The sequence below is a fragment of the Monodelphis domestica genome, chromosome 1 (genome assembly GCF_027887165.1).
Source record: "Monodelphis domestica isolate mMonDom1 chromosome 1, mMonDom1.pri, whole genome shotgun sequence".
Lineage (NCBI taxonomy): Eukaryota > Metazoa > Chordata > Mammalia > Didelphimorphia > Didelphidae > Monodelphis > Monodelphis domestica.
Genome location: NC_077227.1, coordinates 408442567 through 408470519, shown reverse-complemented (window position 1 = coordinate 408470519; position 27953 = coordinate 408442567). Strand labels below are relative to the sequence as shown.

The 27953-nt window shown below is 38.6% G+C and overlaps 1 protein-coding gene across 1 annotated transcript in view; it reads left to right on the top strand.

Moving 5' to 3' along the window:
* The window catches only part of HCK (HCK proto-oncogene, Src family tyrosine kinase), a 43253-nt gene extending 15710 nt beyond the window's left edge, over positions 1–27543 (top strand). The window contains exons 7-13 of the mRNA XM_016428512.2: positions 5319–5468; positions 5914–6066; positions 6405–6587; positions 7301–7377; positions 16417–16570; positions 19756–19887; positions 24853–27543. Coding sequence (XP_016283998.1) covers positions 5319–5468; positions 5914–6066; positions 6405–6587; positions 7301–7377; positions 16417–16570; positions 19756–19887; positions 24853–25055 — 1052 coding nt within the window. The 3' untranslated portion in view covers positions 25056–27543. The remainder of the gene's footprint in view (positions 1–5318; positions 5469–5913; positions 6067–6404; positions 6588–7300; positions 7378–16416; positions 16571–19755; positions 19888–24852) is intronic.
* The last annotated feature ends 410 nt before the right edge of the window (positions 27544–27953 follow it).

Genomic DNA, 27953 nt, shown 5'->3' with positions numbered 1-27953 from the left:
CATAAGTTTAATGATCATCTCTATGAAGATGACTCCTAGACCTTTTTATTTAGCCCTCGTCTCTCTCCTGAGCTTGTCCAACATCACCAATTGCCTGCTGAGCATTTAGAACTCAATGTCCTAAAGATATCTCAAACTCAGTATGTCCAAAAATAACCTCCTCATTTTTCCTTAATCTATTCCTCTGTCAAATTACTCTGTTTCTGTGCAGAGTACTACCATTATTCCAATTACAGTCATCCCTCACTATATCATGGTTCATTTATCTCAGCTTCATTGTATCATGGGTTTTAAATATATATATATAATTCCATATCACTGAGTTTTTGCCATATCATAGGATTTTGCAGATGAATACCGTACTGCACACAATGGAAATGCAATACACCACTGCTGCTTGTACAAGTTTGCCAACATGAGACTGTACACGGCACACTATTGGCTGAGGAATAAAAGGTGATCAACCTCAGCACTGTGTTCTGTATCCTGGGCACTGAGTGGCTCAGTGTTTGTAAGAGTATAGGAAAGGTTAATAAGAGTATGGGGAAGGTTTATAGGAGAGTAGGAAGGGTTTATAAAGCCTTAAAATAGATAAATAATAAAAGTAATGTTGCTACTTCGTGGATTTTCACCTACTGTGGGGGGTCTCTGGAATGGAACTTCTGTGATAGGTGAGGGATCACTCTACTGGAGTTCCCAACCTTCTTGCCATCTTTAGTTCCTCACTCCAACTTACCATACATTATCTAATTAGTTGCCATATCCATTGGTTCTATTCCCATATCCCTCAGATTATGGTCCTCTTCCTTTTCATACAGTCACTACCCTGGTTCAGGTTGTCATTATTCAGATCTGAACTGTTGCAACAACCTTCCAACTGTTCTCCCTGCCTCTCTAATTCAGTCTTTGTACAGCTGCCAAAGCAATCTTCCTAAAGTTTAAATTTGATCATGTCACTCCCCTACGCAATAAACTACAGTGGCTCTCTCTTACATGTAGAATTAAACAGATGAACTCCTCTGGCATCTAAAATCCATAACAACCTGTCTTTCAACCACCTTTCCAGATAAGACCCCTCTGTTCATTCTACCAGTCAAACTGGTTTTCTTATTGTTCCTCAGAATTTAAGACAAACAATACTATCCACCTCCAGAGAAAGAACTGTTGGAGTAGGAATGCAGATCAAAACATATGATTTTTCACTTTATTTGGGTTTTTATCTCAGGGTTTGGGTTTACATGATTATTGTCTTACAAAAATGAATAATATGGAAATATGTTTTGCATGATAATATATATTTAACCCAGATCAAATTGCTTACCAGTTCTGGGAAGGAGGAGAGAAGAGAAGGGAGGGAGACAATTTGGATCATATAACTTGAGAAAACTTATGTGGAAAATTGTTATCACCTGTAATTGGTAAAAAATAAAATGTCTTCATAATTATTGTTCCTTGAACATGATATTCCATCTCTCACTTCTGTGAATTTGCAAAGACTGGCCCCCATATATGTATTTTATATAAGCCTCTGTATGTATATATTATCTTCCCCAGCTAGATATATGAGTAAAGAGAAAGGGATCGCCATGAAATGTGATTGTAGAATAATATAAAATAATATTTGGCTGATGATTAAAAATGGAAAGATATGAAAGGGGGAAAAGGGAAAGATGGCTTTGAGATTGTGAATCTAGGTGACTGGAAGAAGGAAGAAGGAGGAAAAAAAAGGAAGTCTGGGAGGTCAGGAAAATGAATGAGTCAGCTTGGGATGTATAGATTTGATATGCCAAAGGAATATCCAGATAGAAAATATCCAGCAAATATTTTATCATTGGGATTAGAGCCCAAGAGACAGATTAGGGTTAGATATATAGATCTGAGACTCATCAGAAGAGAAAGGATCATTGAACCATGGGAAATGGTGAGATCACCAATAAAGGAGATACAGAACCAGAAGAGAAAAGGGCCCAGGACAGAGCCTTATAAAACAAGGCACATTTGAGAATTAAGATATGGATTCAAAACCAGCAAAGAAAGGAGAGGAGCATAAAACATGTATGAGGAGAGCCAGGAAAGAGCAGTGTCATGAAAGTCATGAGTTGAAAGAATATACAAGGGGAGAGAGTGTCCAATAATGTCAAAAGCTGCAAAGGAGTCAAGGAGTCTAAGGACTGAGAAAAGAAATGAAATGAGATTTGGAGGTGAAAAAATCATTGGTAATCTTGGTAGTTTCAGAGAGGTAGGAATTGAAGGCATATTTTAAAAGAGGGAGAAGTGTGTGGGTGGTGAACAAGTCAAGATAGCTAGAGTAGATGCCAGTATCTTGGCAGTGAAACAGAGAAGATCTATAGGATACTAGCTTAAGGAGTGACAGAGTCCAGGGAAGGCTTTCTAAGGATGTAAGAAATGGCAAGTCTGGAGTATAACAGCAGGAAAGAGCCATTAGAAAGTGAAAGAATAAAAGTGAGAGAAGAGATGGGACTGAGTAATGGAGAGCATATTTCTAGAAGAGATGGGAGGGGAAAGGATCAGGGGTGCAAAATAGAGGAACTGAGTTAGCCTCAACAAGAAAAAGAACTACTTTTCCCTCCAATTAGCCAAAAGGAAAAGAGGATAGGTAAAAGTATAAAAGAATTTTGAGGTGTAGAATAGAGAAGATGAGAAACTTACATTGGGTAGCCTTAATAATTTTCTTAGTAAAGAAGTAAGGTCCTTTGAAGGAAGAGAGAGGGATGAAAAGGAAATGTAGAAGGAGGGGTTAAAGAAAAAGGAAAATGTTCCGAACCTTCTTCTCTGAATAGTGGTGAATTTCACCTATCAGTTAAGTAATACAGTTAGGTTGTAACTGATTGACATAACAGAAAAATCACTTGATTTAATCATAGGGCTTGAGTTCAAATCTGTGGCCTCTGCTACTTGCCTGTCTTTCTGGCTTTAAGCACTAAACTACTTTTAAGCTTTAAATTACTACATCTCTTGGAGCCTCAGTTTCTTCATCTATAATACAAGGTTTTTGACTGGTTGCTTTCTATTATTCCTCTCATTTCTAAATCTATGCCCCTCTGAACCAACCAATATGTAGCTCTGTTTCTTCGTTGTACTTGATCAGGGGTAGTAACCATGGTAGAGATTAAAAAAAAAAAGGTAAGCTGTTGTGGGACAGCTAGGTACCATCATGAACAGAGAGCAAGGCCTGGAGTAGAGAGGTCCTAAGTTCAAGTCTGGTCTCAGTCTCTTTCTAGTTGTATGACCCTGGGCAAGTCATTTAATCTCGATTGCTTAGCCCTTGCTGTTCTTCCATCTCAGAAATGATACTAAGATAGTAAGGTTTTTTTTTTTTATAAAATAATTTAAAATGATAAAAAGAAGGCTTGCATGGGTGAGGATATGAATTTGTTTACATAATTTGTTGTGTCCATCCGTGCTTATATGTATATGCATATATGTGCCTTTTTTCAAATTTTGTGTAAAAATGAAAAGAACTTTGTTGTTAGACCCAGAAAGATTACAATCTAAGACCAAGGTATGCCAATCAATTATATGATCCTTAGAAAGTCTCATTTCTGGGACTAAGTTTTCTAATATGCAAAATGAGAACAAGAATATTCGTTTTCTATCTCACAGGACTACTGTCAGAAAACCACTTCATGAACATTAAAGTGTTATAGAAACAGGAATTGCTGTCATTATTTGTATAGAGATGTATTTGTGTGTGCATATGTGCAGATGTGTGCGCCTATAGGATTATGGGTGGACAAACGGTTGAATGGCAATAATTCTGTAGTAGAGGGCAAGAGAAGGGCAACTTTCTAGCAGGCAGAATGTAAAAGATTTGGAAACAAGATTCAGCTTGACTATGCGGTCTACACATAACTCTTCTTTATAACAGAAACTGAATAAAGCAAAACCCATTGACGCAGCAACCTCGTCTGACACCATATGCAACTTTCCACACCCAAAGCTCAAATCGTTTATCATCCAGTTGACTGGAATATACTGTTAGGGTGAAAGAGGGAGAGAATTTCCATTGTTACTCTTTGCATCAAGATTTCCTCCTGAAGGATTTCAGAAAATTTCAGAAAAGCCTGAAAGGACTCACATGAACTGATGCAGAGTGAAGTGAACAGAACCAGGAGAATGTTATACACAACAACAGCAATAACATAGGATGAACAACTAGGAATGTCTTAGCTATTCTTAACAATACAATGATCCAAGACAATACTAAGGGACTTATGATGAAAAATGCTATCCACCTCCAGAGAAAGAACAGTAATCTGAATGCAGATCAAAGCAGACAAATCTTCACTTTATTTTCTTCAGGATTAAATATATATATATATATATTAATATATATATATATATATATCTTCTTCCACAGCATGATGAATATGGAAATGTTTTGTATGATAGCACATGTATCACCAACATAAAATTGCTTATAGTCTCAGGGAGGAGAGAGTGAAGGGAGGGAGGGAGAGAATTTGGAACTCACAATGTTAGAAAATGAATGCCAAAAGTTGTTTTTATGTGTAAGTGGAGAAAAAGCATTACTGAAGAAATAAAAAAAAAGATTACCTCTTTGCCTCTCACTGCCCTAATAGAGGCTGAGAAGGAGCACAAATAAATGGCTTCATTTCGATTGATGGAGGTTATCTAGAGGCTATGTGGTCAGGGACAAGGATGGGGTCAGAAACCAGCCCAGAAACAGAAAGTGGTAGAGTATTACTGGAGAGTTGGTGGTCGTGGCATGTATTTCAGATGAGAGCAGAGTCTGAGAGTTCGAGAATTTAGAAATTGGAAGCCCATGATGCCAGAGCTCTTTATTTGGCTAGTCTTCACAAGCATGGTCATCTGGACTTTCAGGAAGTATATGCTAGTAGAGGGGTTTGAAGGTTTGTTGTTTCTATCCATCACACAGCATATGTCATTACAGAGCAATCAATGATTTGAGGTATGAGATTGTCACTTCTACAATGGATCATGGTGCGTTTACCTCTAGGACATTGCTTCCAAAGAAGCCTGCCTGGATGGGGCAGTTGTGGAAAAGAGGGACACTGGGAAGCCTAATGCCAACAACTTCATTTATGACCACACTCAGGAATTACTAAATTAGCAATGAGAGTTCCTTTCCTCCTCTGTAGCCCACTGGCCAGGGCAGTTCCCCAGAGCTAGGTCCCCTAGGAAAGACTGTGTAAGTGATGTGAATGGTGCTGTGAGCCCCTGCCCGGGGCAGGGAGGAGAATTTTGGGGGATAACTAAGCATAGTGGGGTGCTTAGATCTCATGACAAAAGATCTTTCTTTCTTGCCCATTCAGGCAGTTATTCTTTATCAATACGCGACTATGATCCCCAGCACCAGGATGCAGTGAAACATTATAAGATCCGGACCCTGGACAATGGTGGTTTCTATATCTCCCCACGGAGTACTTTCAGTACTTTGCAGGATCTGGTGGCCCACTACAAGAGTGAGTATTCCCCCTAGCCCAGAGTCAAAAGCAGTGCCCTCACCAAGGAATCCCAGGTGTCTGAAGGGGCTGTAGGTAGAGAGAAAAAAAAAAAACATTGAATTTGGACCCAGATTTGGTTCCACTTGGTTCAGAATCCTTGCTTTCCTATTTATTAACTATGCAATTCTGGGCAAGCCATTTTCCTTCTTTGGGCCTTTAGAGGAGGTGGGAAAATGATCTTTCAGGTCTTTTCTAAATCTGAATGTGTTAAGTTTGGGGGGTGGAATGGGTATAGCAGCAACAACTGCTAAGAAATAATCCAAGTTAAAATATAAAATTTACTGGTAAATTCAACTTGCCTGGTTGGTCCCACCCCACCCTAAAAAGAATTGGGTACCTTTGGTGATGCTCCCTTTCCAGCTGGTGGATGTCCACCAGAACTGATACCAGGGCTCTGTTGCAGAAGGAAGTGATGGCTTATGCCAGAAGCTAACAGTGGCCTGTGTGGTCCCCAAGCCCCAAAAACCCTGGGAGAAGGATGCTTGGGAGATCCCAAGGGAATCTCTGAAATTTGAGAAGAAACTGGGGGCTGGACAGTTTGGAGAAGTCTGGATGGGTGAGTCCTGAGCTGGGCTAGATGGGAGATTTGGGACCTAGGAATGGGAGAGGGAAGGGCAGATTTGAATAATGTCCTTAAGGAAACAATTTCTCTGATAAGCAACCAAATACTCTAGCTAGTCCAATAGTCAATTTGCCTTTTGAGGTTGGGTCCTAACAGACTATGTTACTAGCTTCTTTTCTGAGAAATGAAATCTAGAAATTGATGATCCTCCCCCTTGGGGTGAGATGAATTGGAAGGCTTCTTAGAGTAGGAAAAGGGAGGCATGGGTGGAAGTTCCCAATAGGATCCCCACTCTGACACCCCTCCTTACCCCAGTCTCTGTCCCCCTTCAGCTACCTACAACAAGCACACCAAAGTGGCTGTGAAGACCATGAAGCCAGGGAGCATGTCTGTGGAAGCCTTCTTGGCCGAAGCCAACCTGATGAAGACCCTGCAGCACGACAAGCTTGTGAAACTGCATGCAGTGGTCACCAAGGAAGAACCCATCTACATCATTACTGAATTCATGGCAAAAGGTGTGGGGGGATGGGGGGGGACCAAGGCCCCATCAAATGCCTCTCCTAGGAAAGCTTTCATTACTTCTGTCCCCGTCAGTTCCACTCTCTCGGTCCATCCTACTCCCAAAAGCATGGAAATGGTCATTTCTTCCTTTCTTCAAACATAGCACTTCGATACCTCTTTTATGAAACTCCTTAACCCTGGACACTGTTTCTTTGAATGCCTGCAACTCCAACTGAAATAGTTCACATTGCCATGATTGAAGAATTTAGGAATAGAAAGAGATCATTTGCAACTGGATTAGGGGAGAAATTCATTGAACACAGCATAGAAAAGAGAGAAAAGTCTCCAGTGCACCACTGAAGGAAGATTTGGGAGGGGAATATCCTTGTCCTTGGTGAGAAGAAGGGAGAGCAGGAAGCAGGGATGATCACCTTGATTCACTGTGCTGGAGGAAAGGCTCTTTACCCTTCCCTATGCTGGGAACTGCAGGGATTCCAAAGAGGGGAAGCCGATAATCTAGTTAGGAAGACATGACTGAGACCCAGTAGGGTATAATGCGTAGAGTATTGCCTTGGAATTGGGAGATCTGGGTTCAAAGTCCTAGCTACTCTGCCATAGCCTGAAAAGAGCTACACAATAGGGTCTGGGAGCTATGATTGATTAGTGGATCTGGCTGGCCCCTGAACCCCAGCTCAACTTTCTCTCCCACCCTTCTCCTCCCAACCAGGAAGCCTGCTGGACTTTCTGAAAACTGATGAGGGCCGAAGACAGCCTCTGCCAAAACTCATCGATTTCTCAGCCCAGGTGAGAGTGGCCTCCTTGGGCAAGTCTTTACCCCGCAAGGCCAGTGGTGTCATGGACTCACCTTTCTACCTCAGCTACCCCTTTGCTATTTTCCTTTGGGGGTCTTCATAGGATAGAAACTCAGTGGGAGAAGCCCTAGATTTGGGTCGGGATCCTTTGTCTGCTACTCACTCCTGCCTCTAATAGGGTGCCCTTCCTGCTATGTGGAGATAATCTCTTAAGGCCAATTCTGGCCCTGGTGATACTGGACTTGACAGGGCAAAACATTTCATTTGTCTGGGCCTCAGTATTCTCATCTTTAAAATGAATAGACTGAACCAGGTGGTCTCTGAAGTTTCTCCTGACTCTAATATTATATGGCCTTTGTTTTAAGGTACCTTCTAGCGCCTAATTCTATACCAACAATCTTGACCCAATTCTTTCACTTTATCCTCCCTTCTCAAGAACTTTCAATGGCTCCCATTGTCTGTAGTATAATAGTAATAATCATGAATAGTCCACATTTAGGTAATGCTTTAAGTCTTGCCAGGTGCTTTATATACATGATCTCATTTGATCCTTATACAGTCCATCTGGGGTTTCAAGGCAACCCACCCCCCTGTGTATCCCAGAATCTCTCCAGCTTTATTTCCCACGGGTCCCCTAAGTAAAGTCTCCACTCCAGGAAGACTGGACTTCTCACTGCTCCGTTCCACCCTCAGTATTGCCGTCTGCTTTCCAACCTCTGTGTCTAGGCTCACATGTTTCTTCTGCCTAAAGCATCTTCCTCTTGTCCTCTACTTGTCTGGATTCTTCATTTAAACATCTATTAAGTGCCTACTGTGTACTGAACCATGGAGAAGATATCAAGAGAAGGAAGACCCGGCCATAGCTTCATTAACCTTACAGTAGTAGGAGAGATAAGGCATGAAGAAGTATAAAAGCATTTATCAAACCCTCCTCATGTGTCAAAGACTGCTAAGCACTAGGGAGGACAAAGAGTGAGACAATTGCACTGTAACGGGGTGAGTCAATACAGCAAAGAAAGTTCAGCTGTGGGGTGAAGAGCAAGGCCCAGGGCTCCTTCGTTGGGATAAGTATGTCAGATAATGCCAGGACATCGCAGGGTATACCCTCAAGCCAGATAGTAAAGTATGGAGACCAAGGTAGGAAGGGGTGGGACAAAAGAAGATGACAAGAGGGAAGGATAGTCTGAATGGAGACAGATACACAAATTACTGATCCAAATAGAGTATAGTCAATCAATAAAACAATCAATAAGTCATTGGTTAAGCACCTTTAATTTGCCAGACACTATGCTAAGTGCCAGAAACATAAATACAAAGAATTCATCAATCCTCACCAATAGGGAGCTCACATTCTATGAGGTACAGTAGGGAAAGGATTGTACTTGGACTCAAGAGCATTCATTCATTCACATTCATGAATTGGGCACCTACTATTTTGAGGGCCTGTGACCAATGCTGCAGAGAATAAGAAAAGGGGTACCATACCATCCCTGCTCTCAAGAACTTACATTTTGGTAAAGAGCTAAGATATGGATATAAATACAAAGTAGGTTGTAATATGAGCCCTGAGAGAGGTCCCCCAAAAAGCACAATGAGCATTTAAAGGAGGAAGAGACATTTCTATTTAAGGGCATCAAGGAAGGCCTTGAAAGAAGAGGTAGTGTGGATGGGAAGATTCCAGAGACTCCCCAATGAGCACATGGAAAGGCTAGATCACTGAGAATACCTAAAAACAATGCAGGGAGGGAAGATGGGCTTTGACTATGCAAACCCAAGGTTGGCAAACTATGTACAAGCAGAAGACCTACCTCCCAGAGGCTCTCAGGAGAAGAATATGGAAATTTCCAGTGCAGTGCCTCAGGAAGACAATAAACTGGTTTGTTCCTGCCTTAGAAACATAGAATGTCAGTGGAGGAAAGGTCCTTACCATATAGACTATTAGGATAGAAAACATAATAGTAACAATCACTGAAAAAAGCCTGTAGACCTCCTGTCCAGTCTTGGCTCTATCATTAATCTTTAAAACTTGACTCTACCATTTACTAACTTGGTATTTTTAGTTCTCTGGGACTCAAATTTCCTCTTCTGTAAAATGAAGGAATTGAAACAGATGGCCTCTAAGGCCCCTTCGAGGTCTAAGACCCTAAAGGATTCTCAGAAAATCCAAAGCCAGGGATCAGATTCTGAAGCCACTGCTTATTATGTTAGGATTAGGAGGGAATTAAAAGATGTATAGGCCAGCTGGCTCACTTGATGTAGGAAGAAAACAAGACCCTAAAGAAGAAGATGAGATTTTCCCAACTTGCCCACATACCAAGGCAGGGCCAGAACACATGCCTCCTGCTCTCTAATTGAGTGCCCTTCCTATTGCATAGAAAAAATCTGACTGAAGACCATCCCGACCCTGGTTAATGCTCATTAATAATGCTGATAGTGATACCTTACCACAGAGTAACCTGAGGGCCTCAGACCCTAACCACTGAATCCTAGAACATTAATCTATGTTTATTAAATTTCATTGAGCCCCCAGAGGCCAGCCACACACCCTGTAAAAGGTAGCATGGGATAAAGGAGCATAAACTTAGAGTTGGAAGGGGCCTTTGAGGTCATCGAACCCAGTCCTCTTCATTTAACAGAGGAATGACCTAAAGTGCCCAGAGAGATATTATTAAATGACTTTTCCTAAGTACACAGGTAGTAAATAATATAGGCAAAAGTCCAATCCCAAGCCCTTGACTACAAAGTCAGCACTCAACGTAAAGCAAACTTTTTTTTCTGCCATATACCCCTTTGGCAAACTAGTGAAATCTATGAATTCTTTCTTAGAATAATGGTTTTAAATAATTAAAAGAAATGCTCCATTTCAGTTGGTGATTACTGAAACAAAGATCAAATTTTTTACCATCCAAGTTTATGGGCCCCCTGAAATCTATCCATGTACCCTTTAGAAGCTAATAGAGGGGCAGCTAGGTAGAGAGGCCTGGAGACCAGAGATTCTGAGTTCAAATTTGGACTCGAACAGTTCCTTGTTTGTGACCCTGGGCAAGTCACTTAACTATAGTCGACTAGCCTTTGGAACCTATTTTAAGAGGGGAAGAGTATAAAAAATAAATAAATAAAATTTAAAAGGAACCTATATACCCCAGGTTAAGAACATGATATTAAAGAAAGTCCATTAGTTTTTGGAAATCAGAAATCTGGGTTTAAAATTTGAGTTTGCCATTTACTAACTTGGTATTTTTAGTTCTCTGGGACTCAAATTTCCTCCTCTGTAAAATGAAGAAATTGAAACAGATGGCCTCTAAGGCCCCTTCGAGGTCTAAGACCTTAAAGGATTCTCAGAAAATCCAAAGCCAGGGATCAGATTCTGAAGCCACTGCTTAGTTTTGGGAGAATTGTGTTCATTTGCTGCCATCTGCTGGTATAGCCTACCTAGGACACCACCATATTGATTATAGATCTTTGAGTCTATTCTAGAGCCTCTGCACTAAGCAAGTAGAGTAAAACTTCAGGCTACAAGAATTTCTTGGGAGGGAAAGAGTTCGAATTAATTGAGGTCCCCAATTAGATGAAGCCAAAAACTTTCTTTTAATAATAATTGACCTGGTGGATCTCAGAATTGAACTCAGAGCTAGAAAATCAGGTTCAAGCCCCATCTAATATAACATTGTGTGCCTTTAGACAAATTATTTAACTAAGACTTTAAGTTGCAAAAAAGGTACCATCCCTGCATTGGTAAGTGGAGTTTTCTTGCCCAGGAGTTTCACACTACCAATCCTAGTAAGAATAACAGTATTTGCAAAGCTACTAAAGGCTTTATAGGTATTATTCCCTTAGATTCACAACAACTCTGTGAGATGGGTAGGGTGGTTGTTGTTGTTGTTGTTGTTGTTGTTGTTGTTGTTGTTGTTGTTGTTGCTGTTGCTGTTTTTAAGAGGCCAGAAGGAATGAATAATTCCCTGGGGTTTTTTAAGATTCCCTGTGGATACAATTTTTAACATTTATTTTCTGACATTTTGTAATGCATATTCTTTCCCTCCCTCCCATCCTTATCCCCTCCCCAAGAAGGAAGGTAATATGATACAGATTGTATATATAGTCATATAATACATATTTCCCTGTTCATCATGTTGTGAAACAACACATATTGGTTACACCAGAGAAAAACTCATGAAGAAAATAAAGTGAAGAATGGTTTATTTCCATCTGCATTCAGACTCTGTCTGCTCCTTCTAGGGCAGTGGATATCCTTTTTTTTTTTTCCACGAGTCCCTTAAGGATGTCCTGGATCTTTGTCTTGTTGATAATAGTTAAGTCATTCACAGTTGATTACCATCTGTTATTGTTGTTGTTGTGTACAATGTTTTCCTGGTTCTGCCCACTTCATTTGGCATCACTTTATATATGTCTTCCCAGGTCTTTTTGTAATCATTTTGTTTGTCATTCATTATAGCACTATAGTATGCCATTACAATCATATACCACAAATTGTTCAGGCATTCCCCAATTGATAGGCATCCCTTTGGTTTCTAGTTCTTTGCCACCACAAAAAGAGCTGCTATAAATATTTTGGAACAGATAGTTTCTTTGCCTTTTTCCTTGATCACCTCAGGAAATAAACCTAATAGTGGTATTACTGGGTCAAAAGATATACATAGTTATATAACTCTCTTGAGTATAATAACAGATTCCTTTCCAAAATATCTGTTCACAGTTCCATCAAAATGCATTAGTGTCCTTATTTTTCCTCATCTCCAACATTTGTCATCTTGCCCTTTTATATTTTATACAACCTGACAGATGGGAGATGATTTCTCAAAGTTGTTTCAATTTGCATTTGTCTAATCAATAATGCCTTAGAGAATTTTTTATGTAGTTATATATTGCTTTGATTTCTTCAAACAAAAACTGTTCATATCTTTTTATCATTTATCAATTGGGAAATGGTTCATATTCTTAAATATTTTTCTATCTGAGAAACTATCTATAAAAACTTTCCTCAACTTATTACTTTCCTTCTAATCTTAACTTGGTTTTATTTGTACAAAAACTTTCCAATCGAATGTATTAAAAATTATTCCTTTTACATTTCATAATGTTTCTATCTTTTGTTTATTCATAGTCGTCTATACAAACAAGAAATCTGATAGTTAATATGTTCCCCATTCTTCTAATTTGCTTATAATATTTCTCTTTAAACTAAATCATTTATCCATTTTGATTTTATCTTGGTAAATGGTATAAGATATTGGTCTACATTTAGTTTCTACCAAACTGCTTTCCATTTTTCCCAACGATTTTTACCAAATAGTGGATTCTTATTCTGAAAACTTGGATCTTTACCTTTGTCAAACACAAGGTTATAATAATCTTATATAATTGTAATATGTCTATTCCACTGATCTTTTCTATTTCTTAGCAATCAAATAATTTTAATAATTACTGCTTTATAATATAGTTTGAAATCTGGTACTACTAGACTTCCTTAATGTTTTTTTTAAATTTCCTTTGATATTCTTGGCCTTTTGCCAAAATCCAAATGGATTTTGTTATTATTTTTCTAGTTTGATAAAATAATTATTTGGTAATTTAACTGGTATGGAATTGACTAAGTAGGTTAATTTAGGTATGATTGCCATTTTAATTATATTGACTCTGCCTACCCATGAACAATTAATATTCCTCTATTTAAATCTGACTTTGTTTGTATAAAAATGTTTTTATAATTATGTTTATATTGGTTTCTCGATGTGCTTTAGAAGATAAACTTCTAGATATTTTATTCTATCTGTGGTTATTTTTTAATTGAATTTTATTTTCATGAAGATCTACTTTCTTTCCTCCTACCTCCTGCACCTACCCCACCCCATTGAGAAATCAAGAAAAAGAAAACCCCAGTGTCAATGGGGATATGATTGGAGCTGTAGACTCTAAGTGATCACCCTCATGCAAATATTAATAATATGGAAATAGGTCTTGATCAATGACACATGTAAAACCCAGAGGAATTGCTCATTGGCTATGGGAGGTGGGTAGGAGGAAGGGAGAGAAAGAACATGAATCATGTAACCATGGAAAAGTAATCTAAATTAATTAATTAATTAAGAAAATTTTAATTGCAAAGAATTAAGAAAAAATAAAGCCCCAGTGGCAAACACATATAGTCAAACAAAACAAATTCCTGCATAGGTCGTACATGCAAAAAAAATTGGCATTCTGAGTTTATCACCCCTCTACCAGAAGGTATATAGACTGTTTTGTTGAAATTCCTCTGAAATTGTCATCAGTCATTGTATTAATGAGAGTTTATAAATCTTTACATCATTGTTGTTATCGTATAAACTGTTATTCTGCTTCTGTTCACTTTACTTTGTATAAATTCTTACAAGCCTCCCCAGGTTTGTCTGAAACTATCACCCAATTCATTTCTGTCAGCACAATAGTACTCCATTACATTCATAAGCTAGAACTTGTTCAGCTATTCCCCAACTGAAAGGCACCCCGTTTCCAATTCTTTGCCTTCCTAAAAGAGCTGCTATAAATATTTCTGTACATATAGTTCCTCTCCCTCCTTCTTTGATCTCTTTGGGGATATAGACCAAGTAATGGTATTGTTGGGTCAAAGCGTATACACAGCTTAATAGCTTTTTGGATATAGTTCCAAATTGCTTTCCCGATTGGCTGAAACAGTTCACAGCTCCATCAATAGTACATTAATTTCCCCTTCTTCCCACAGCCCCTCCAGCTTTTGTCATTTTTAAAAATCAACTTTGCCACTCTGAAGATTCTGAGGTAGAATTTCAGAGTTGTATTAATTTGCACTTCTCAAAACATTAGCAATTCAGAGCACTTTTTCCATATTGATAATGGAATTCTTCTGAAAAGTATCTTTATATGCAATTTCAATCAGTTCCCTATATATATCTTAGAAATGAGACTTTTCTCAAAGAAATTTACTGCAAAGATTTTTTTCCCATTTATCTGTTTTTCTTCTAATTTTGGCTGCATTGGTTTGTTTTATATAATCAAAATTGTCCATTTTACCTTATGTGACCCCTCTCTCTCTTGTTTGGTTATGAACTCTTCGCCTATTCATACACCTTCCAGGTTATTTCTTACTTGCTCCTCTAATTTATTTATAATATCACCAGTAAGTGTTATTATTCCCATTTTAAAGATGAGGAAAATTAATCTGAGATGAATTAAGTGATTTGCCCAGCATCACAGAGAAGCATCCAAGGCAAGATTCTAACATATGACTCCAACTCCAGTGTTCTAGACTTATCTGTAGTCCAGTCTGTGTCCCAGAGATAAATATCCCTGGGTATCAGCTGGTAGGAGCTACTTTCCTTGTTGTCTGCTTCCTTCCCTTCAAAGTGAACTAGGAAAGCATTCCCAGTTACCTGAGGTAACTAGGTTCCTCTTGAGTGAGACAGCATGGTACACTTGAAAGCTTACTTGATTTTGAAATTCAAGCTCTGCCTCTAACTTAGTCAATCTTTGGCAAGTTCCATCCCTCCACTGGGCCCCTTTCCTTCTCTGTGAAATGGAAGGATTGTACCAGAAGAACTCTAAGCTCTCTTCCAGCTCTAAGGCTATGTTCTAAATTTTCACTTTAAGCCATTTTGTGTTTACATTCTAAGGCAGTGTGATACAAAAGAAGGAACACTGTCTTTGGAGTCACAGGACTTGGATTTGAATCCCCAATCCCCTAGGCTCTTCCAGATTTAATACTTTATTTTCTAAAGCCCCTTTAGCTCAGACCATTTTTGAAGTTTCACTGTAATTACATTTGTCCCTAAGCCAAAAGTAAACTGTCAGTATTTGTCAGTGTATCTGCCAAAAAAAAATGTTAAAAAGTGTTAGGTCATTACAGGGCTGTAGAAAATCATCTTGCCCAAGAGACAACACTGGCAGAATTAATTATCCTAGGAATATTAAGCCTAGAAAAAGAACAGATGATGAGGGCAGAGGAGGAAAACTGATAAATAGCTATCTTCAAATATCTGAAGGGCTGTTATAGGAAAGAGAGAACACATTTTACCAAGGATCTGTTCCAAGGCAGAAGTGTGATAAGGCTAGGCAATTGAGGTTAAGTGACTTGCCCAGGGTCACACAGCCAGGAAGTGACTGAGGTCAGGTTTGAACCCAAGACCTCCCATCTCTAGGCTTGGTGCTCCATCCACTGAGCCATCTCGCTGCCTCAAACACATTAATTTTTTGTGGTCTTTCTGAACCACCTAGCAGCCCTGAATACACTTATTCTATGTGGTCCCTTTAATTCAGCAAGCATTTAAGTATCACTACACTCCTGGCACTGTTTAGGATTCTGGGATAAGACAAAAAAAAAAGAAGAAGGGCAAAAGAAAGAAAAAAGCCCTATTCTCAAAGTGTTTACATTTTAATGAAGGAAACATGTATGTAGATGAATTCAAAATATGTACAAAGTTAATATCCAGTAATTTCAAGTATAGGGTGGGACAAACACAGAATGTCAAACCTGGAAAGAGTGATGAAGGGGATACAGCCCACCTTTATCAGAGCAAGAATCAAGCCCATTACAATATCTCTGAGAAGTGGCCAACCAGCCTCCACTAGAACATCCCCAGGGATTGAAACCTACCACCCTCCAGAGTACCCTGTTTTGCTGTCAGCAGCAATAGGGCAAAGGGTTTGAAGTTATAAGGAGAAATATTTCTGTTTAGTGGAGAAAAGGACTTCAACCAGAATTGGCCCAAAATTTACTGGGTCACCTTGTAAGGTAGTGAGCTGTTGACTAAATGATCATTTGTCCAAGTTGTAATAAAGGAAAAATTCCTGTCCAAATGTGGGCTGAATTAGATGCTATTTGAGGTAATTCTCAATATTCACAATCTAGATGAAGTCCAATAGCTGATCTGAGCCCAGATGGTCTTAGGGGAGGGGAAGAAGACAATGGGTAAGGTAACCCTTATTTAGTTGGCTATCTCTTCCTCTGTTGATTGGAATTAGCTTTAAGTTTGAGGATGGTTGTCTATTTCTGACATTGTAGATCGCCGAGGGAATGGCCTTCATTGAGCTGAGGAACTATATCCACCGAGATCTAAGAGCAGCCAACATCCTTGTCTCTTCAGCCCTGGTGTGTAAGATTGCTGATTTTGGCCTGGCACGGCTCATCGAAGACAACCTATACAATGCTCGAGAGGGTAGGCACTGTCACGTCTCTTTTCTTACTCCCCAAATCACCTGTTAATCATCCAGCTATAACCTCCTTCATGCCCAGCCTGACATCTCCTTTTTCTCAGGCCTCAACTTTGTGGACCAGCGAGGGTCAAAAAAAAGTGGGCTTTAGAAGACCTCAGACCTTACTTTACCTGAACACTAACTGACTGTGATTTGGGGCAAGCTACTTAATGTGTCTGAGCCTTAATTATCTCATTTGTTGGAGAAGGAAGCTGGAGACAGTGTGGTGCATTCAAAAGAACTTTGGACTTGGAGTCAGAGAGGGTCTGGATTTGAACCCTTTTTAATCTACTATTTACCATCTGAGTGGCATTGGGCAGACACTCTCCCTCTCTGCAAAATGAAGGGAGGGGACAGCCTTGTTAGATATATGAATATATGTCTCCTCTTTGAAATTGCTTTCTTTCCTCCAGCCCTCGGTTCAAAATTTTGATTGTACTAATCAGAGTTTCTATTTGGCTGCCTAGGCCATTAGTGTCTATTGGGGGAGATTTCAGGCTGAATCCTGGTGTAGGGAGCAGGGTGAGTTATGAAAGAACAGAAGTCCAACTGCTTTGCACATAGAAGCTTCAGCAGGCAGGAGAGCTGGGCCAGCCCCTGGGAAGCAGACAGGAAAGCATCCAGGTGAACTTTTTAAAGTTTTAAGGTTGGTTTTATCTTAGATAGGCACTGGTTTCACAGCATGTATACTTTGTGAAATAAGAGAGAAAAAGAAAGAAATTCAGAGCTCAAGTTGGGGATGTTCCAGAATAAGAACATGAAGAAAAAGAGAGAAAAATGAAGAAGAGAAAAAAAAGGAGAGGGGAGATATAAAGAGAAAAAGGCAGAGGAAAAGGAGAGGAGAGAGAAAGGAAGGGACTAGAGAGAGGAGAGAAAGGGGAAGGAGGAGAGGGAGGAAAAGTTGGGGAAAGAAGGGAGAGGGAGGAGAAAGGAAAGAGAAAAGAAGGGAGAAGAAAGGAAGAGGAAAGTAGAGCAAAATGAAAAATTTGAGAGAGAAAAAGGGAGAAAAGGAAAAAGAACAAAATAAATAATTGAGCAACAATCAAAAACTTAAGCACAGAGGCTTGAAAAGCAAAAAAGTCAGAGAAAAAAGCGAATCCATGAAAAATGAAAGTTACAGAAAATTTCTAATTGTCTTTATGGTTTGCAAGATCCCAGTTCAATGTTTCAAGTACAAAGCAGACAGTCAGTGAACTGTTCATAAAATGAATGACAAAAAGACAGTATAAGGAGGTGGTTTCTTTGCAGAAGTCAAAAGTAACAGGACTAGATAAGATTTGTAATTATTGATGAGCATTTCCCAGTAGCTTATAAATCATTAGCAAATCACTTCACTACCTTCCTTTCAGAAGCCTTATCACTTATGATACCTTTCCTTATGATATCTAAGTATCACCTACTAATCTTTTTTTAAACCTGTATCTTCTGTCTTAGAATCATTACTGTGTATTGGTTCCAAGGCAGAAGAGTGGTAAGGGCTAGTCAATTGGGATAAGTGACTTGTCCAAGATTAAACAGCTAGGAAGTTTCTGAGGTCATATTTGAACCCAGGACCTCCTATCTATACGTCTGGCTCTCAATCTATGAGCCACCAACCTGACCCCACGTGCCTATTATCAACAGCACAACATATGGCAGCTAGGTGGCTCTGTGGATTGAGAGCCAAGCCTAGAGATGAGAGGTTCTGTGTTCAAATTTGGCCTCAGTTACTTCCCAGCTGTGTGACTCTGGGCAAGTCATTTAACCCCCATAGCCTAGTCTTAATGCTCTTCTGCCTTGGAACCAATACATAGTATTGATTCAAAGACAGAAGGTAAGAGTTTTTGAAAAATGAGGACACCAATATGTTGTTCAGTTGTTCAATCATCTCTGATCTTTTGTGACCCCATGGATCATAGCTATCCATGCAGTTTTCCTGGAAAGTATGATGGTGTGGTTTACCATTTTCTTCTCCAGTGGATCCTTTTGTCAGTCAATTAGAGGTTACGTGATTTGTCTAGGTGAGAGAGACAGATACAGAGATAGAGGGGGGGGGAGAGAAGGAGGGAGGGAGAGATACCAGGACCCATGCTAAGCATTTTAAAAATATTACCTCATTTGATCCTCACAATAATCCCACAGTGGATATTATTATTATCCACATTTTAAAGTTGAAGCAACAGAGGCAAATAGAGCTTAGTGGTTTGCTTAGGGTCACATAGTCAGGAAGTATCTGAGATTGGTTTTGAACTTAGATCACCCTGACTCCAGGCCCAGGTCTCTATTCACTAAACCACCTAGTCACCTCTTAGTAGTTCTAGCAACCCTCCAAGGATCTGTGAACTTGTTTTTAAAATTATTTTGGTAAATGTATTTCAATAATACAAATGATTTCCCTTATAATATTATGGATTGTATTTTATATATTTAAAAACATTCTTCTAAGAACAGACTCATAGATTTTATCAGACTGCTAGAAGAGTCCATGACACACACAAAAAAATATTAAGAACTTCTCTAGAACTGTAAATTGCAGAACAGAAGCCAATTTGCATTAGCAGAGAGTTTTCTCACTGGGAATTCCCTCTACCAAGGAAACCACAGTTCTAGACCAAAAATGATAACTCACCTTTGTATAATGCTTTCAAGTTTTCAAGATACTTCTTCAGAACTTTGAAATATTGATATATGTAAATGTAAGCCCTCATTATTACATGGTCTTATTTTACCAAATATATATATTATATATATATATATAAATTTTACAAGCATCATCTTATTTGATTCCCATAATTCCTCCTAAAGCTAATTATTACTAAATAGAAGAATTGAGATCAAACAGTGAAGAGAGTATCCACAGCAAGGAAATCAAAGATTTCCTCAAATCAAATCAAAGATATATTCAAGAAAAGTACTACATGGAGTTTAAGTTAGTTCCCTAACCACACCCCAAGACCTCTACCCTGTAAGTGCCTCTTTTCCCTTGGGTGTATATGAGGCTACAGGGAACTATTGGATCTTCAGGATGGTACAACTTCTGGGCCAGCGAACAGATGCTGGCCCTTTAGGGATCGCTTTCACATCATAACTCCCCTCCTTACTCCTGTCCCTGAGGTTCATTCTGGCTGCTTCCCTTTGCCTCTTTTGATTCAATTCTATTCTCCACCAGGAGCCAAGTTTCCCATCAAGTGGACAGCTCCAGAAGCCATCAACTTTGGCTCCTTTACCATCAAGTCAGATGTGTGGTCCTTTGGCATCCTCCTGATGGAGATTGTCACTTATGGCCGGATCCCCTACCCAGGTAAGGAAGATATTAAGAAACAAACAAATAAAAACTGTACCATGGAATGAAGGAAAGGGTAAAGATTGTGCAACTAGAATAATGAGAGCCTTAAAAATTAGTTGGAGGAGGTTGGACTCAATGTTATGAGATTAAAGAACCATTAAAAATCATTGAGCAGAAAGTAATAGGTGTATGCATTGCTTTAGAAAGATCATCTTTCCAGAGGTACAATAATATTGTGTTATCCCAAATGTAGGGTGTAACCCTAACATAAAATCCCTTTGAAAATATATAAGTATCATATAAATTCACTCCAAAAATAGCACCTGTTCTAGGCTGTCTTTAAATTTTAAGTAAACTAAATTTGGAGGACAAATGTAGCCTGTGTACAAGACTGATTAAAGTTTTATAATGCTTTACAGTTGCAAAGTACTTTACTCTTGATCTCATTTATGCTTTTTAATAGCCTTGTAAGGTTGGTAATACAGAGGATTGCCTTTGATAATAATATTAAAAAGTTAAAACTAGGGAAATGGAATTTGCCAACTGTGTCCCTAACACTCATCAGAGAAGAATGGGCCCTGATTGGTCATCATGACATGTTTTATGTTTTTATTTAAGTATTTTTTCCATGGTTCCATGATTCATGTTCTTTCCCTCCCCTTTTTTCCTCCCCCTCCCAGAGATGACAAGCAATTCCACTCGGTTATACATGTATTATCACTCAATACCTATTTCCATATTATTCATTTTTGTTATAATCTTTTAAAAACCCAAAACCCACATCCAATACCCATTTTCCTTCTTTGTTTCTATTCCCACAGTTCTTTCTCTCAATGTGGATAGCGTTCTTTTTCAAAGTCCCTCAGGATTGTCCTAAATCATTGCACTGCTTTCAGTAGCAAAGTCAATTAAATATGATCATCACACAATGTTTCAGTTCCTGTACAATGTTCTCCTCATTTCACTCTGCATCAGTTTGTGGAGGTCTTTCTAGCTCATATGGAAATCCTCCAGTTCATTATTCCTTATAGCACAATAGTATTTTATCACCATCATATACCACAATTTGTTCAGCCATTCCCCAATCGAAGTGTCCCCTCATTTTCTATTTTTTGCCACCACAAAAAAGCGCAGCTATGAATTTTTTTAATATCCATACTTTCCATCTTAGAATCAATTCTGTGATCAATAATATGAAAATGGGTCTTGATCAATGACACATGTAAAACCCAGTGGAATTGCTCATTGGCTATGGGAGGGAGTGGGAGGAGGGGAGGGAAAGAACATGAATCACATAACCATGGAAAAGTTTTCTTAATTAATCAATTAAATAAAATTTAAAAAAAAGAATCAATTCTGTGTATTGGCTTCAAGGCAGAAGAGTGGTAAGATCTAGGCAATGGCAGTTAAGTGACTTGTCCAGGGTCACAAAGCTAGGAAGTATCTGAGGCTATATTTGAAACTAGGACCTCCTGCCTCTAGGCCTGGCTCTCAATCCACTGAGCTACCCAGCTGTCCCTTGTAAATATTTTTGTACAAACTTATTTCATTATTATCTCTTTGGGGTACAAAGCTAGTAATGGTATTGCTAGATCAAAGGGTATGCATTTTTCAAAACCCTTTGGGCATAATTCCAAATTACCCTCCAGAATGGTTGGATCAATTCACAACTCTACCAGCAGTGTACTAATGTCTCAGTTTTGCCACATCCCCTCCAACATTTATTATTTTCCTTTACTTTCACATTGGCCAATCTCATTATAGGATTTTTGTAAAGAAAATGATTAATATTATATAGTTGTGAATCATTATTATAGAAAAACTAGAATGAGGAGCTTTAGAGATCATCATCTAGTTTATCTTCATCTTATTTATTTTAATTTTGAGCATTTCCAAATGCATTGTAGAACAGTAGAAGATTGTACATAAAACTATGAACTTCTAAAATGTAAAGATTGCTTTTCTTTTAAAGAATGTAATAAACTTAGTACATAACTTTTAAAGCCATTCTGTTTGTAATTCTTTTGTCCTATTCTCTGTTCGGTTTTTATGGACAAAAAAAAACCAACAACCCTATTCCTATTCCTTCTCCCTCCAAATTGGAAAAAAAAAGGAAAAATAGAACCCCTATAACAAATATGTAAACTCAAGCAAAAGAAAATTCCACATGGTTCATGTCCAAAAATTGGTACCTCATTCTGAATTCTGAGTCCTTTGTCTGTCAGTAGGTAAATAGCAAGCTTCATCACTGATACTCTGGGATTAAGGTTGTTTATTATATGAATTAGAATTTCTTGGGGCAGCTAGATAACTCAGTGAATAGAATGCCAGCCCTGGAGATGGGAGGGTTCAAATGTGACATTAGACGCTTCCTAGCTGTGTAACCCTGGGCAAGTTGCCTAGATTTTACCACTCTTCTGTCTTGGAAGAGATATTTAGTATCAATTCTAAGACAGAAAGTAAGGGCTTTTTTAAAAGTCTTATATCTTTCAAAGTTGTTTGCAACAAAAGGTTGTTGTCATTGTGTAAACTATTCTCATAATTCTTCTTACTTTACTCTTCATCTGTTTATACATTTTCTAAAGTTTCTCAGAAACCATCCCATTTGTTATTTCTTTTGGCATAATAATATTCCATTAAATTCACATGCCATAATTTGTTCAGATATTCCCCAGTTGATGGCACTCCCCCCGCCCTCAGAGTTCTTTGTCAATACAAAAAGAGCTGCTATACATATTTTTGTGTATATGTGTTGTTTCCCTCTTTCTTTGATCTCCTTGGAGTATAGGATTGGTAGTAGTACTACTAAATCAAAGGGTAGGCACAATTTAGCAATTTTTGGTCACAGTTCCTTTTTGGACAAAAGTTCTTTAATTTTATGTAATTGAAATTGTCTAATCTTCTGTGATCCTTCTGTGATTTAATCTTCTTTGATCAGAAACTTTTCATCATTCTATAGTTAATACAAGATAATTGTTCTTTGCTTCTCTAATTTCTCAGTGATGTGACCTCTTATATAACATATATCCATTTGGAGCTTATCTTGATACATAGTGTGAGGATTTGGTATATGCCTAATTTCTGCCAAACTGCTTAATCATTTTCCAAGACTTTTTTGTGCCAAAAACCAATGCTCTCTCCATCTAAGTTCTCTGCTGAAGGAAATATCTGAATTAACTAGAGCCTCAGACCTTCCAACTCCCTTTGTCCTGTTCTGCTGTGGCCAAGCAACTTTCTGTTATTGATTAGCTCTTCCAAGTTGACTTTCCTCTGGGAAGGATAAACAATTTGGCTGATAGGAGTGTCCTAGTAGCCTTGGGTGTGATAGACCGAACCCTAAAGATAGAGTTAGGAGACCTGGGTTCTTTTCCTGATTCTACCACTTTAGAAGCAGCTAGGTAGCCAGTAGATAGAGTGCTGGGCCAGGAGTCTGAAAGATCTGAGTTCAAATCCAGCTTTAGCTACCTATTCGTTTTATGATTCTGGGCAAATCATTTAACCTCTATTTACCTATTTCTTCAACTGGAAAAATGAGTAGCACTTAACCTATCAGGGTTGTTACAAGGATGAAATATGATAATATTTGTAAAGCACTTAGCAAAGTACCTGACATATAGTAAGTGCTTAATAAACACTTATTTCTTTCCTTAATTCCACATTCTAATTCATTGTCCTTGAGTGTCACATTCCTTCTCTGAGTTTCATTTTCCCTCACTTTGTAAAACATGGATAATGAATCACATAGAAAGTGCTATAAAGATCAAATAAAATAATGTATATAAAGTATTTGCTAACAATATAGGGGTATATAAAACTATATATTATTTTAACTAGTATTTTTATTACTGAACTGCTGTTCTTTTGGTTTATCAATTAGACTCTTGTGAATTTAATTACTGTCAGTTTCCAGTATGTGTTCTCAAAAAAATGACTAGTTTACTTCTGCTGAAACACAAAGAACACAAAGAAGTATAAGATTGCCCTATGAAACCCACTTAGAACAGTCAGGCCAATTCTAGCAAGTGACCATTACCATGAAAAAAGGATTGTGTATATACATCCATACTTACACGTACCTATACATAAACATATACATTCATCATACACAGATTGCTATAGTGAAGGATATAGAGAGATTGCTAGAATAATAGAACCTCAGAATTAGAAGAGAGATTATTTTGCCCAACTCCATGTTCAATGCCTGAATCCCTTCTAAACTAAATTCAAATAAATGGTCTTCCAGCTTCTGTTTAAACACCATCAGTGGAGGCGACTGGGTAGCTCAGTGGATTGAGAGTCAGGCCTAGAGATGGGAGGTCCTCAGTTCAAATCCAGCCTCAGACACTTCCCAGCTGTGTGACCCTGGGCAAGTCACTTGACCCCCAATGCCTAGCCCTTACCACTCTTTTGCCTTTGAATCAATACACAGTATTGATTCCAAGATGGAAGATAAGGGTTTTAAAAAAAATAAATAAATAAAAAATAAACACCATCAGTGACATATAAACAACATCTATCAAGTCAGCTTATTATATTTTTAAAACCATTTTAATGTTTAGGAAGTTCTTCCCCATATTGAAATGAAATTTGCTATCACTTACATAGTAGAGTCCCAATTCTGTTCTTTTGAACTGTGTAGTTCAAATTTAATCCCTCTTTTACATAACAGTCCTTTAGATATTTGAAAACAGTAAGGATATTCTCCTAAATATTTTGTTATTTAGAGTAAACATTTCTTGGTTAGATAAGAGAACAGAGAAAAGACATAGTTCTTGAAGGTCTTTTTAAGTTTACAGATATATTATAGCCTGAAAAAAAAGTTGGGGGTAAACATTGGACTATTTTAGGCCATGGGTATCCCTTCTAAACTCTAGTTTCCTATCCCTCCAATTCATAAGTTAAAAGTGAAATTAAGTGAGAGTGAATAGATAGCTCATGCTTTCCCCCTCTCCTATCTCACTCTTCCCCCTTGCTTTTCAGGAATGTCTAACCCTGAAGTGATCCGTTCCTTGGATCATGGATACCGGATGCCTCGAACAGAGAACTGCCCAGAAGAACTATACAGCATCATGACCCGCTGCTGGATGAATAAACCTGAGGATCGGCCTACATTTGAGTACCTCCAGAGTGTGCTAGAGGACTTTTACACTGCCACTGAGAGCCAGTACCAAAAACAGCCATAAGGAGGAACATCCCAAGCACTGTGACTAATTCTTGGGTGGTAGCATCATACTATCAAGTAGATTTCAGGCACACCGCCAACTGATTGTATTCAGCTTCCTAATTCCCATCCTCACTTCAAGATTCATCTCTCAGACTGGGAGTCCTGTGTTCTAGTTCTGATTCTGTCACCAACTCAGTGAGCCCTTGGACAAATCACTTGCCTTTTCTGGGTCTTCTGCTTTAAAGTGAAGAGGATGAATTAGATGTTCTCTGAGGTCCTTTCTAGCTCTAACATTCTATGTTCTAAGGTTACTTCTAGTTATAATATCCTATGTTCTATATTTTAAGGCCCCTGTCAGTTATAACTACAATCTACAATCTAAAAGCCCTTTGGGCTATGGTATTCTTTGACTCTGATTCCTAGAAAGACTGTTGGTCAATATTGCTTTTGGCAATTGACTGGGATAGTTTTTTACTCACAGCTTCCAGAGAGCTGGATCGAATGGACAAATAAAATCACTATGAATGCCACAGAATTTATGGATAGGCACACATTCCTCTTTTTCCAATTCCCAAAGTCTTCTTAGCTCCTGAGAGGAATAATTCACTATGCAAGAACGTAGGATGGAGACCTCCCAGAGACCAGACTTGCTGAAAGAAAGGAGACTGCATTTTTTCCTCTACCTACCTTATGAAAAGAGCTAGAGGTGGAGACCAAGTTAGGGAAGCAGTGAGAGTTTGTCCATGCTATTGTCTCAGAAGAGCTATGAGCCTTAGCTTCTCATTAAAAATTGCTCAAGAGATGAGGTATTTGTTGTCCTACCATATCAGAATGAGACATAAGAGAAATTATTTTGGTTTTCCTGTTAGAACTAGAGCATGAATGTTCCCTCCTTATTTCCCATCTCGAATTGGCCAGTGTGGTTGTCAGAAAAGCATTTGTGGTGAAGGGGGTGTTGGGATCGATGGGAAGTGATGTTGGATCAGCTTGGCACAGGACAGCCCCACTGAAGGACAAGAACTTAAGAGGGCAAAAGATAGAAATGTGAGTTGGCCTTTCCCAGATGTTTCTCCAGGCCCCTTGGCAGCTACTACTTCCAGAGGCAAAGATGGAAAGCTAAAGATTCACTTCCAAACTGTCTTCCTCCCAAGAGGATTAAGGAAGAAGCAAGAAAACAACAGGGGAAAATGTAGTTAGCTTGAACTTTTCCTTCCTATTTATTGAAAGAATACAAAAATAGCCTCCAGTGGGGATCCAAGATCAGCTAAAGCATTCAGGCCATACTGTAAGTTGGCCACATACTCAGCTTTTCTCAAGGCCCCATTGGAGACTTGCCCTGGCTAGATTCTGTACTTCAGAGTTGGGTCTGTGGGCATTAATAGGAAATTTAAAAAACAATTATAGTTTGTATTATTCAGTTCTATTTGAGGTGGATTTCTTGTCCTTTTCTTCATTGAGATGGCCTCGGGGGCATCTAAGGACAGAGAAATGATATGTGGGTCATTGAATTTGATAAAGATTGGATCCAGTCTCAAAGAGACATCTATACTCAATAATCCCATGATTCTGAACCTTATCTATCATGCATATTCCTGCCCTAATCATGAGAGATATATGACAAAAGAAAGCAAATAGCCCTGTGTAGCCAATACCTACTTAGGGGAAAAAACCACCCAGAGCACACTTCCTGTTGGTGGTGGATCAATATAACCATTGTGTACAACAAAGAGTAGCATAATATTTGAATGTCTTGCCTCAAACAAAATCTTATTAAGTTTTTTTTAATATTCTGATTCATTGATTATTCAACAAACAGTTGAGGGCCTACTATGTGCAAGACATTCTGCCTTTGGAGATTTGTTTATTTAGCCTACAGTTTAAGTGCCCAGAGCACCATGCCACACATTTGTGAACAGAACACAGTGTTGCAAAGTGGGGGAAAGCTAAAGTTGGCTAAGACATACTCCCAGTGCTTAAAAAACTCACAATCTAGTAGGCATATAAGATACAAACTCAGATACTTTTGCATTTATAATGTTATATGATAAATGCTACAGAGAAGTTTTTTAAGTGCTGTTAAACCATGAGGATGGAGAGGAGTCTTAGAGATGGTAGCACTTGAAACAGGTTTTAAAAAATTAGTAAGAATTCAAAAGGCCAAGAACTTTACAGATATGTAGAATAGTCCAAGCATGGAGATGGCAAAGACCTTGCCCTCAATGAGTCTATAATCTAATATGGCTACAATAGCAGAAAGGATGAAATCATTAAAATGGAGAGATATAAGCAAAGTTGTATGGAATTGGGAGTTTGTGACATTATTTAAAATGAAAGGTTTTGATTTATCTTTGTCTCTTTTGGTGGTTTTTTTTTAAATAGATTTGTCCTCTTCTTTCTCTATCAAGCACCTTCTGCCTGTCATGCAACCTTTTCCAGGGCACTGATACCACAACAGGTCCTGGTCCTTGTCATCTATTTTAACTTACAATAAAGAGGTGTAAATTTTGCTTTCTGTTGTCTGCTCTCCCCTTTTATGATTTATTACTAGACTCCTTTCTCCCTGATGGCACTCTGTCAATTAAACCCTCCCTTCCTCTTCTCCAAAATCTCTGTAAGATCAATGGCCCCATGAGGTTTGAGATGCCCCAGTAGAGTTAATCCTCTTTTTTTCAGGGCTGAGAACCTTAAGGTTTTTATGCTTTGGATGAATCAGGAGATGGGCATATGAAAACAATATGTTTCAATGAAAGCAGCTGAAGTAGGTGCTGTAAAGAGATTAGAACTTGGTCTATCACTGAAGAGGTCAATGTCATCCACTGAACCCCTGGCCATCGCCAGTCATTTTGGCTTTTGTCCTGCCACTGCCTGTTGATGACTTTGGATGAGAGAATGAGGCTGAGGATTTTATGCTACTCTG